The 14371-nt window shown below is 49.6% G+C and overlaps 1 protein-coding gene across 1 annotated transcript in view; it reads right to left on the bottom strand.

The window, feature by feature from the left end:
- Positions 1-1877: 1877 nt before the first annotated feature.
- Positions 1878-14371, bottom strand: part of ascc3 (activating signal cointegrator 1 complex subunit 3) — a 155950-nt gene continuing 143456 nt past the window's right edge. Inside the window, 6 exon segments of the mRNA XM_085176471.1 lie at positions 1878-2478; positions 4604-4779; positions 5482-5688; positions 9336-9477; positions 9811-9962; positions 12739-12963. Of these exon segments, the coding sequence (XP_085032597.1) occupies positions 2331-2478; positions 4604-4779; positions 5482-5688; positions 9336-9477; positions 9811-9962; positions 12739-12963 (1050 nt within the window). The 3' untranslated portion in view covers positions 1878-2330.

Here is a 14371-nt window from a genome sequence, read left to right as displayed (position 1 = left end):
ACCACTGAGCGCAAACTGTGCGTCACATTATCCCGGAACGTGCGTGTGTTATTGTGCTGATGCAGAAAATGTGCATGTTGTTAAACCTTAATGGTAAATAAGAGCTGCTAGAACACAGAGCAGTCACTACAGTGCAGGTCCACGCCACGGCGAGCGTTAGTGTTTAAATCACCCGAGAAATCCGCAGCAGCACCGACACGTGTGCGCGGAATCCCCACGTGGAATTTATTTATCTCTTACGTGTAAAGATGACGCACTTTATTGGTACATTTCATCATCATCACCACCTGATGACGTCGGCGGCCCTCACAGGGATCACTGCTGACCCTCAGACCTGAGGCATAAAGCTCAGGCCGTCATGTCCTGCAGTCGGTCTGTGTGGAACCTCGTGGTTCTGTGTCCTCTGGGCTGAAAAGGCTCCACGGCCTCGGGCAAAGTTCCCACCACACAACCTCATGAATGTTTAGCTCGATGAGCAGAGCGTAAACCGAGGCTGCTTCAGACCGCTTGTTTTTATAGAAAGCATCTGTTTGACAGTCAACACATTTCAATTCTAACAGCTTCAAATATTATTTTATGCATTATTGTAGCGCCTGCAGGCATCAGTGTAACTTTGTGCTGAACATTGGGGGGGGGGGGGGGGGGGGGTAAATTCCCAGATGATTAAACATGCAACTGTTTTGCTAGTAATACTTGAAACGAGTAAAGAAAATCAGCCTATTTATGCAAGATAATTCATAACTTTATTTGGGGGGGGGGGGGGGGGGGGGGGGGGGTTATATTGGTTGGGTCTGATTATTGGGGGTGTCATACCCCCCTATCCCCCTGGAAATTACGCCCCTGCCTGGAGGCGCAGGCTGTTGTGATTTGGAGCTTCTTCCTGTTGGGTCTCTGTCGATGCCCAAACATGATGTTTGTCTTAGTTTAGCTGGTCTGAGGATTTAAATCAGGATTAAAATCAGGATCATATTAGGGGCAAATTCTATATGTTGACACGCTCACTTGCTCTGACTTTTCATGAATTTACAGTGAAACATTTCAATAACTGAGTGTGAAACATCCAAAAGAAAAAGCCTTCAAACGTTTGGCCTAACAAAGGAAACCGAGCACAGACCACGAGCTCATCTGAATCTGCATGTACGGATGTTCATGTTTATCTTTCATCCAGCGTGGTTCCAGCTCCAGCAGCTCTGCGGTGGACAGCGTGGACAGTGTGGACAGGGTGGACAGAGTGGACAGCGTGGACAGGGTGGACAGTGTGTACAGTGTGGACAGAGTGGACAGTGTGGACAGTGTGTACAGTGTGGACAGGGTGGACAGGGTGGACAGTGTGGACAGGGTGGACAGTGTGGACAGCGTGGACAGTGTGGACAGAGTGGACCGTGTGTACAGTGTGTACAGGGTGGACAGTGTGTACAGCGTGGACAGAGTGGACAGCGTGGACAGCGTGGACAGTGTGGAGAGTGGACAGTGTGGACAGCGTGTACAGCGTGGACAGAGTGGACAGTGTGTACAGCGTGGACAGTGTGGACAGCGTGTACAGAGTGGACAGCGTGGACAGTGTGGACAGCGTGGACAGTGTGGACAGCGTGGACAGTGTGGATGTCTCCTGGTCTGCAGTCTTGACTCAGACTCGTCACCTGCTTCACTCATGGGCTGGTTGGCTCGACGCTGCTGCAGCCTCCGTGTTTCATTCCAGCACGAGGTCACTTCATGTTTTCCTAACGTCCTGTGGTGTCACTGAATCTAAATACACTTTGACACAGTATAAACATGTTGTTTACAGCACATCAGACATGACTGAGCTGTAAACCATCACTGAGAACGAAAAAACTCCAAATAAACAAGAGAATGAAATGAAAAACATACAATTACAATTTGAAGCCACACAAAACACTTTATTCAAACGTATTATCCTGTTGTTGAGCTGAAGCTCTACAGCGTGCTCACATTAACACAGCTTTGTGTTACTGTCAGCCCACGACCTCCCAAACACGACAGGAACCTGTTTGTGTTCGGTGATGTGCTTTGGTATCATCTTTACAATGTTCTCTACAGTTCAGGCAAAAGAGCGCCACAGCTACACAGAACAGCTGCTGTTAGAACGTGTGCGCCATGCTTATATATCTGACACCACACACAAAGATCCAGCCAATCAAGAACAGCAGCAGACTCTTGTTGGATGTTGCCAATTAGAAGTTAAATGAATGAGAATGAGGCCGTCCTTGGCACCACAGTGAGCACAGCCACAGGACGTGAGAAAGAAACGACGTCACTTCCAAGGTTGACTGATAGACGCCGCCGACGTGACACCGAGGTACTTCTGCTCCTCAGCCCAGGGACAGATCCGACACCGAATGTGAGACCTCGCTGTTGACCTGTGCAGCGATGCTGGCAGGTGTTACATTCAGGTGAACATCATACTGCTGGTCCAGACCCAGGTAGCTGTCACTCATCAGGTACAGCGTGTAAATACACCTGAGAGGAGAAAAAACAGGCCTGAAAATCACCGGAGACAGCGACAGAGTGGAAACTAATTCATTTCTTTGCTTCTACTAAACTTTTAAAAAGATAATGAGGAGAAGCTGTGACACTGCGCAGGCCAGTGATCTGGCACAGAGGACCCGATCAGCAGTGAGCTGCTGGACTCACTCAACAGTGTCATTTCCATTTTACCAGCACTAATCCCTCCACAGTCCTCGCTGCGCCCGAGGACTGATCGGCATGACTGCTGCATCGCATCGACAGCCTGCAGACATGTCGTAACAGCCTGCAGGGACGTGTAACAGCCTGCAGCCATGTCGTAACAGCCTGCAGCCATGTCGTAACAGCCTGCAGCCATGTCGTAACAGCCTGCAGACATGTCGTAACAGCCTGCAGCCATGTCGTAACAGCCTGCAGCCATGTTGTAACAGCCTGCAGGGACGTGTAAAAGCCTGCAGCCATGTCGTAACAGCCTGCAGTCGTAACAGCCTGCAGTCATGTTGTAACAGCCTGCAGGGACGCGTAACAGCCTGCAAACATGTCGTAACAGCCTGCAGGGATGTGTAACAGCCTGCAGCCATGTCGTAACAGCCTGCAGCCATGTCGTAACAGCCTGCAGGGACGCGTAACAGCCTGCAGCCATGTCGTAACAGCCTGCAAACATGTCGTAACAGCCTGCAGTCATGTCGTAACAGCCTGCAGGGACGTGTAACAGCCTGCAGCCATGTCGTAACAGCCTGCAGCCATGTCGTAACAGCCTGCAGACATGTCGTAACAGCCTGCAGCCATGTCGTAACAGCCTGCAGCGACGCGTAACAGCCTGCAGCCATGTCGTAACAGCCTGCAGACATGTCGTAACAGCCTGCAGTCATGTCGTAACAGCCTGCAAACATGTCGTAACAACCTGCAGCCATGTCGTAACAGCCTGCAGCCATGTCGTAACAGCCTGCAGTCATGTCGTAACAGCCTGCAAACATGTCGTAACAGCCTGCAGACATGTCGTAACAGCCTGCAGCCATGTCGTAACAGCCTGCAGACATGTCGTAACAGCCTGCAGACATGTCGTAACAGCCTGCAGGGACGCGTAACAGCCTGCAGCCATGTCGTAACAGCCTGCAGACATGTCGTAACAGCCTGCAAACATGTCGTAACAGCCTGCAGCCCTGTCGTAACAGCCTGCAGCCATGTCGTAACAGCCTGCAGACATGTCGTAACAGCCTGCAGCCATGTCGTAACAGCCTGCAGCCATGTCGTAACAGCCTGCAGCCATGTCGTAACAGCCTGCAGACATGTCGTAACAACCTGCAGCCATGTCGTAACAGCCTGCAGCCATGTCGTAACAGCCTGCAGTCATGTCGTAACAGCCTGCAGCCATGTCGTAACAGCCTGCAGCCATGTCGTAACAGCCTGCAGCCATGTCGTAACAGCCTGCAGACATGTCGTAACAGCCTGCAGACATGTCGTAACAGCCTGCAGGGACGCGTAACAGCCTGCAGCCATGTCGTAACAGCCTGCAGACATGTCGTAACAGCCTGCAGTCATGTCGTAACAGCCTGCAGTCATGTCGTAACAGCCTGCAAACATGTCGTAACAGCCTGCAGCCCTGTCGTAACAGCCTGCAGCCATGTCGTAACAGCCTGCAGACATGTCGTAACAGCCTGCAGACATGTCGTAACAGCCTGCAGACATGTCGTAACAGCCTGCAGGGACGCGTAACAGCCTGCAGCCATGTCGTAACAGCCTGCAGCCATGTCGTAACAGCCTGCAGCCATGTCGTAACAGCCTGCAGCCATGTCGTAACAGCCTGCAGGGACGCGTAACAGCCTGCAGCCATGTCGTAACAGCCTGCAGACATGTCGTAACAGCCTCCAGTCATGTCGTAACAGCCTGCAGGGACGCGTAACAGCCTGCAAACATGTCGTAACAGCCTGCAGCCATGTCGTAACAGCCTGCAGTCATGTCGTAACAGCCTGCAGGGACGTGTAACAGCCTGCAGGGACGCGTAACAGCCTGCAGGGACGTGTAACAGCCTGCAGTCGTAACGTGCTACATAAATGTCACAGTATTTCATGTTGTGCCTACAGACCAGTGCGTTCAGTGTGTGGGAGACCAGACTTACTTTCCGGTCCTCTCTGGGGTGTAGAAGGCCATGGACACGGCCGTGTGGTTACGCACGTATCCCACCCGTTTCACAGCCAGCAGCTCCCTGCGATCCACCTCCCCCAGGACCAGGAACCAGCCCTCATCCTTGGCCTTGGGGAACCTGGGAGCTTGGGCCTTGCTGTCCTGCCTCCTCTGGAACAACAGACATCGTGACATTCACAGCAGAATCTGTGCAAATCTGAAGTTTGGGGAGTTTCTCATGTTGGAGGGGGCAGATGCTATTATTAAAACAGGGCTGCCTTAACGTGGCAGTTAGGAAACTGCATGACCTCACTTCTAGCATGCACCACCAGTTTAATTCAGTTTGATTTATAAAGCATCCAATCAGAACAAGACTCTATGCTTCACTTCCTGGACTGTGTGGAGGCAGAGTCACTGGTTTAGTGTACCAGGTAAATCCTCTTATAACTGGATCATGACTGGATTTTATATTGTTCTTGTGTTTTGTGGAATTAACCTCCAGAATACGCTGAGACGACGTTTCTGGTGTCAGAGCTCGGAGAGGAAACTTTGGGTTTCTCCTAACGTCTCCTAACCTCGACGGAGGGTCCGCCCCGGTGTAACGTCTGAGGTGTGAGCATGATGACAGGTGAGGCTGACAACATGCATTTCCCTTCATTACTCACGAGCTACACGTTCAATATGTGACTGTTGAAAGTCAGACTGTCATCGCTCTGTGCAGGCCGAGTTTGCTGCTCTCTGCAGGTTTGTAATGAGCACTACATGAACTATTATTAAGCACAGCTCGTCCCAGCAGCCTCTGCGCTCAGCTTCTGCTCAACTGCTAACTGTTCAAACTGGGAGCAGCTGCCTGTTAGTGATGTGGATACTGACCCTCTGCTGTCCCAGATTGAGGCGTCTCAGCGACACCTGCAGAACATACTCCTGGTCAGCGTGGACGTCCAGCCAGCTGCTCTCCTTCCTGAGGTTAGCTCCTGCTGCAGGGATGGGACGCTCGGTCTGCTCCTGGCTCTCCTCCCACCAGCCCTTCATGCTCATCTCAACTTCCAGCACTGGGAGATGGCTCAGGAACGCCCACGCCTGAGGAACGTTGGAAACTATGAACACAAGCTGTTTGTGTAACACACAGGGCATTATGAATCTGCAGCACTTTACCAGAGCTAACGGACACACGATCACACACACGATCACACACACACGATCACACACACGATCACACACACGATCACACACACAATCACACACACACGATCACACACACACGATCACACACACACGATCACACACACACGATCACACACACACGATCACACACACACGATCACACACACGATCACACACACACGATCACACACACGATCACACACACGATCACACACACGACCACACAAACGATCACACACACGATCACACACACACGATCACACACACGATCACACACACACGATCACACACACGATCACACACACACGATCACACACACGATCACACACACGATCACACACACGATCACACACACACGATCACACACACACGACCACACACACGACCACACAAACGATCACACACACACGATCACACACACACGATCACACACACGATCACACACACACGATCACACACACGATCACACACACGATACACACACACGATCACACACACACGATCACACACACGATCACACACACACGATCACACACACGATCACACACACGATCACACACACGAGATCACACACACACGATCACACACACACGATCACACACACGATCACACACACACGATCACACACACGATCACACACACGATCACACACACACGATCACACACACACGATCACCACACACACGATCACACACACACGATCACACACACACGACCACACACACGATCACACACACACGACCACACACACGATCACACACACACACGATCACACACACACGATCACACACACACACGATCACACACACACGATCACACACACACGACCCACACGACCACACACGACCACACACACGACACACACACACGATCACACACGATCCACACGATCACACACACGATCACACACACGATCACACACACACGATCACACACACGATCACACCACACACACGACCACACACACGACCACACACACGATCCACACACACGATCACACACACGATCACACACACGATCACACACACACGATCACACACACACGATCACACACACACGATCACACACACACGATCACACACACGATCACACACACACGATCACACACACACGATCAACACACACGATCACACACACACGATCACACACACACGATCACACACACACGATCACACACACGATCACACACACGATCACACACACACGATCACACACACACGATCACACACACACGATCACACACACACGATCACACACACACGATCACACACACACGATCACACACACGATCACACACACACGATCACACACACACGATCACACACACGATCACACACACGATCACACACACACGATCACACACACGATCACACACACACGATCACACACACGATCACACACACGATCACACACACGATCACACACACACGATCACACACACACGACCACACACACGACCACACAAACGATCACACACACACGATCACACACACACGATCACACACACGATCACACACACACGATCACACACACGATCACACACACGATCACACACACACGATCACACACACACGATCACACACACACGATCACACACACACGATCACACACACACGATCACACACACGATCACACACACACACGATCACACACACACGATCACACACACGATCACACACACGATCACACACACGAGATCACACACACACGATCACACACACACGATCACACACACGATCACACACACACGATCACACACACGATCACACACACGATCACACACACACGATCACACACACACGATCACACACACACACGATCACACACACACGATCACACACACACGACCACACACACGATCACACACACACGACCACACACACGATCACACACACACACGATCACACACACACGATCACACACACACACGATCACACACACACGATCACACACACACGACCACACACACGACCACACACACGACCACACACACGATCACACACACACGACCACACACACGATCACACACACGATCACACACACGATCACACACACGATCACACACACACGACCACACACACGATCACACACACGATCACACACACGACCACACACACGACCACACACACGATCACACACACACGATCACACACACGATCACACACACGATCACCACACACGATCACACACACACGATCACACACACACGATCACACACACACGATCACACACACACGATCACACACACACGATCACACACACACGATCACACACACACGATCACACACACGATCACACACACACGATCACACACACACGATCACACACACGATCACACACACACGATCACACACACACGATCACACACACACAATCACACACACACGATCACACACACGATCACACACACGATCACACACACACGATCACACACACACGATCACACACACGATCACACACACACGATCACACACACACGATCACACACACACGATCACACACACGATCACACACACACGATCACACACACACGATCACACACACGATCACACACACACGATCACACACACACGATCACACACACGATCACACACACACGATCACACACACACGATCACACACACACGATCACACACACGATCACACACACGATCACACACACGATCACACACACACGATCACACACACACGATCACACACACGATCTCACACACACACGATCACACACACACGATCACACACACACGATCACACACACACGATCACACACACGATCACACACACACGATCACACACACACGATCACACACACTCATTGTGACACAGCTGTGTTTGAACCTTGTTTGAAGAGCTGGTAAGAAGAAGCTTGACAGGCTGCACAGTGGAGTCACATGTTAGCCAGCAGTGGAAATGATTGGATGTTATATACACTCATATATGTTTTAGTGGACAGGAAATCACCTCTGTTGTTTGCAGCATGAGTCCAGTCAAAGCTGCAGACGTGTGAAAGTGAAGCTTAGAAATAAAATGGCGACTTGTGACGCCGAGGCGGCGGCGGACCTCGTTAGCTGCTTCAACCCAAAGAAGCTGCCACGAGGGAGGCAGAGGACAAACGCAGACAGAGGGATGAAGACAAAAGCAGAGCTAGGAGGGTGTGCGGCCGTCTGAGTGGGGGGGCACGGAGGGGAAAAGCTATTTATGTGAGGATTACTCTTCCTGAGACAGTCAGACAGGAACGCTGCTGCACATCTAATTATTTAATTAGAGAGGCCGCCACACTGCAGGCCGGCGGGGAGCTGGGGTAAACGTGAAGGTGGGGGCAGCAGAGGCAGCGATTGGGTGAAGCTGCAGGGCCTGCTGCCGTGCCCGGACACTCTCATTACTGCTGCAATTAGCACTTACATTGGAGCTGTAATTGGGGATCCTGGCGTGTCGCTGTGACACTGCTGTGTGTGTGATGTGCACGGACCACACGGGGCGGAGCCATGCTTACATCGCTCCATTGTTCCTGCAGCAGACCGGCTGCTTTCATATTTGCACATGAATCTTTTCTGCAGCCTTACCTGAGCAGCCTGACTCGGATGAAGCTCTCGGGCCACCATAGCAGAGAAGACGCTTTCTTTTCCATTACAGGCAGCGATCAGCTCAGGAAGTCCTTCGATTGGCTCGTCCAAACCTCCCTGCCCCTTCCTGTTTCCCCTGTTCCTACAACAGGAGGCATCAGAGACAAGGTTGGCTCTTACCATTAAAATCCAGGCTTTGTGTTTGTACCTGAGTGACTGCACAGTGTTACTGAGATTTACACCTGAAGGTGGGAACAGCTTCAGGCTTCAGGTACATCACCCCCCTCTACCTCGCCCTATCCGCAAGCATCTGTCTCTAAATCACTCGACCTAATCTTCACGCTCAGCTTCTAACTGTGAAGCAACACTGAATCCTAAACTCTACTCACAGTCACACATTAGGATGATTAAAGGCTTTTTTTACTTTAGATGAAGAAGCTGCACAGCGAGCAGAGCGACGAGCGCTCCCATTTACCTGAACAGACCGAGGTGTCGCTGTTCGACGTGTGGGAGCGTCAGCAAGGAGGAGTCGCGCAGCCAGCGGCCCTGGACGATCATTTGCACGAGATTGCAGATGCTGATGGCCGTGACGAGCCAGCCTTCGTTGGCAGCTACATCCAGCATTGCCTGAAGCAAACACAGAAGACAGTTCCTGGCACATAAACAGTCGTGAAGCCGTCTGGGATCAGCCAGCAGAGCTATGTGACACAAATACACGACTACAGGACATGTTTGAAATGTTTTAATGGTTTTAATCTCGTGGTTTGCAGCTGGTGTGACAGTGGAACAGAACCTAAAGCCTCGTCTCCTGACTTCTTTGGCATCTCCCATCACTCTGTGGTTGGCTTTAAGGTGGCTGAACACAAACGTTATTCTTCATTTGCAAAGTCAAACCACAGAGTGGGCGTCACAGAGGGGAGTAAAATGATTGATCGATTAATAGCAGATTGTGGCCAAAGTCCTAGCAGGGCTCCACCCAACATCACCAGCTGATCAGAGGCCCTGTGAGCACTCGGTTAGAGGAGCTGATCAGAGACCCACCTCCACCCAACTTTGTTGTCCTAACATAACATAGACGCTTCAGCTCACAGGACTCATCTCTGTGTCACTCAGAGTGGATCACTGTGGGAAGCGTCCACTCAGGGTGGATCATTCAGACTCACAGATTAATAAGCAAGTCTGTCTTTCCATTCGACATGTTCACGTTATGTGTCAATAAGTTTCAATAAAAATATACATTCACACAATAAAAAACCTCATAAAGAAGCTGGAGATGAGAAGAATTTCAGCAGAGCAGTGAGCACATCCACGAGCTGCACGAACACACCGTGGAAAATCACAAGCACATGCACACAAACATCCAGCGGAGCTGTGGACAATGGCTTACAGCCGCCACTTCACTTCAAACAGACTGAGGAGCTCCATAAACACCACCGGCTTCATTGTTGTCAGTGTTACTGACTCTATTAGGTTTCTAATGTTAGAGACTGTCAGCTGATCTCTGCAGGCGCCACACAATGAGGGTCCAGCCACACAGCTAACGTCTGACAGTGTTGGGGAGTAACGGAATACATGTACCGCCGTTACGTATTTAAAATACAAAATATGAGTAACTGTATTCCGTTACAGTTACCGTTTAAAAAGGTGGTATTTAGAATACAGTTACTTTGTTGAAATAAATGGATTACACGGCGGTACTTCCCTGTTTCATATTGTGGCGGGTCAGGACTGTTTGGGTTTTGTTTGACAGCTACGTTCTGTTGTTCCAGGCGGCAGCGTTACGGTTGCCATGGTTACAGGGTGACGCTCTCTCTCTGCGTGTTTCCTGGGTGAGAGAGGCCTTGTTGTTGTTGTGCTAAGCTAACAGGCAGAATGCTACAGGTATAGCTCTAAAGAATGTAGCATCATGGGCAGTGTAGTCCGTGCTGCAGGGAGAATGGACTGCCATACCCGTTATGTGTCTGTGAGCGAGGGAGGGAGAAAAAGGAAAAGTACGAGCTGTCATCGAGCAAAAACGGGAGCTGGAAGCATGTAAATATAATAATAACCACTGCAGCCAAGAAGAGAGCCTGACGAGCCCAGCTGTAAGTAAGCTATTAAGACTCGACTGTACACCGTGTTCGTGTTTTCCTCTGAAACAATAAGTTCTGTTGGAGCAGCCTTTCAACGCCTCTCTCTGTCTCTGCTAGCAAAGTTGACCCAGACAACAAAGTAAAGCTAGTTTTCAGCTACGAGCCAACATGAACCCACCGTATTAGCCAGAGGTCCCTTTACTACGGTTCGGAGCCGCGGACCTTCAGTAACAGTAATAAATCACAGCAATAGTACATTCATGTAGTTGTAAACAGCATGATAATATATTAAGTAATCCAAAGTATTCAGAATACGTTACTCTCATTGAGTAACATAACGGAATACGTTACAGAATACATTTTGGGACATGTAATCTGTAATCTGTAATGGAATACATTTTAAAAGTAACCTTCCCAACACTGCTGACAGTCGGGTTATTGATGAGATGGATCGGCTACAAATCACATGCTAATATTTCACGTTCCCCTTATTCTAAACATCTACAGCACTGAGCCCATCAACACGTGAGCACCGTGCATGTGCAGCACAGCACTCAACAACAATAGAAGCTACGACCATTTGGCTGTAGGTGTGTGTTAGCATTGTGTTAGCATTGTGTTAGCGTTGTGTTAGCATTGTGTTAGCATTGTGTTAGCATCATGTTAGCATCGTGTTAGCATCGTGTTAGCATCGTGTTAGCATCGTGTTAGCATCGTGTTAGCTCAACTCCTGCTTTTATCAGCTGGAAGGGATTATTACCACACTAAATGAAATCTTCCACATTCTTCAACATAAAGATGTAAGAGGGGTGTTAACACCTGTAGCCTGCTCACACACAGACAGACACGGTGCTTCTACATATTTGTAGAAGTAAACTTTGTATATTCCAAAGAAACATTGATACAGCTGATAATGTGTCGTCACTGCTAGAATAAATAATATTGATCAAATCCATATATTTATCAGCTCGTCTGATGAAAATGAATGAATGGGTATGTGTACCAAATATAAGATCAGACGTGTGTTTGCCCATCAGGACTGTGGACGGTCACAGACACGTCTGAGTACAACCTTCCTGCAGCAGCTACTGCAGAGCAGCAACAAGTGACACACGAGTGAAAACTGTCCAGTGACAGCAGACATGTTCACCACTGCAGAGAGCACAGCAGGTGTCCTCGTGAGGTGCAGGAGGAATCACAAACTGTGCTGCACAGATCATTTAGAGCACAGCAAACAATCCCTTCAGTCTTTAGTACTGCATGAACACAGAGTAGCAGCTAAAGTGAAAAACACGAAGGAAGCTCTGCGTCAGCTGCTGAGTGTCGGCTACCTGACAGATGCGGATGGCGTTGTCCAGCACAGTTTTGGTGTCGGTGGTGTAGTCGCTGCAAGGCAGCTGGGCGTGGCTGAAGTGGGCCTGCAGCAGCAGGTGGGTCTTGGTGTGTGCGCTATCATAGGAGTGGGGGTTGACCTGCAAGGGGAGCTGCTGAGCCAGCTGGCTGTTCAGCTGGTCCTCGTTGTGTCTGACGGGCAGCTCGGCATACTCCTCTGCATCCTGAAGGAGATCAAAAGTGAAACAAGAAGTGCAAAGCATGCTGTGGTCACACCGTTTAAATCAGAGCATGTGTGCTAAAAGCATGTAGCTGCCCACACTTGTGTTTTCCACCCAGCACTCAAACCCAGATTTGGCACCACGGTTCAGATTTTTTCTCCACTAAACTCTCTCTACATTTCTTCAAAGTGCTAAATGCTAATAAATACTGTGGCTGCTGGGACGGTATCAGTGTTCATGTTGCATCTGTGTGTTCAGCACAGTTTGTACTTGAGGCACAGTCAGATGCATGGACACGCATGGCTGCTATCCCCTAATTCACTCCAGTTCAACTTCGGCTAATGTAGTCCCATCAGCAGGCTCCGCTGGAGGCATCTGCCAGAGCCTCCCAGCCTGGACCGTTTAGCCTCCATCCATCACTGCTGAAGCTAGCATCTCTAAAGCTACGGCTGGAGCAGGGGGGGGGGGGGGGGGGGTGAGGGGCCAGAGCTACAATGATTCCTAAATGATTTATCTTTGAGTGCCATCATGTGTGCATATCAGAGTGATGGAGAAAGGCAGCACGGAGCTCCACAGACAGAGGAGGGAGCTTTAGGCTACGTCCACACGTACACGGGTATTTTTGAAAACGGAGATTTTCCGTTTTCGTTTTAAAAAATGATCCCGTCCACACATAAAGGCAGAAATGAAGGAAAACGCTGCTAGGAACATGCCAAAGCAACAGGTGGCGATATATGTGAGGAACCTTGGAGTCATTTTTGACCAGGACATGTCCTTCAACGCACATATTAAACAAATATGTAAGACTGCGTTCTTCCATTTGCGCAACATCTCTAAAATTAGAAATATCCTGTCTCAGAGTGACGCTGAAAAACTAGTTCATGCATTTATTACTTCCAGGCTGGACGACTGTAATTCATTATTATCAGGAAGTCCTAAAAACTCACTGAAAAGCCTTCAGTTAATCCAAAATGCTGCAGCAAGAGTACTGACAGGGACTAGAAAGAGAGAGCAGATTTCTCCTATTTTGGCTTCCTGTTAAATCCAGAATTCAAAATCCTGCTCCTCACATATAAGGTCTTAAATAATCAGGCCCCATCTTATCTTAATGACCTTGTAGTACCATATCACCCTATTAGAGCACTTCGCTCTCGCTCTGCAGGCCTACTTGTTGTTCCTAGAGTATTTAAAAGTAGAATGGGAGGGAGAGCCTTCAGTTTTCAGGCCCCTCTTCTGTGGAACCAGCTTCCAGTTTGGATTCAGGAGACAGACACTATCTCTACTTTCAAGATTAGGCTTCAAACTTTCCTTTTTGCTAAAGCATATAGTTAGGGCTGGACCAGGTGACCCTGAATCCTCCCTTAGTTATGCTGCAATAGATGTAGGCTGCCGGGGATTCCCATGATGCATT

This window comes from Neolamprologus multifasciatus, chromosome 11, assembly GCF_963576455.1.
Source record: "Neolamprologus multifasciatus chromosome 11, fNeoMul1.2, whole genome shotgun sequence".
In the NCBI taxonomy this organism is placed as follows: Eukaryota; Metazoa; Chordata; class Actinopteri; order Cichliformes; family Cichlidae; genus Neolamprologus; species Neolamprologus multifasciatus.
This window is presented reverse-complemented; position numbering and strand designations above follow the sequence as displayed.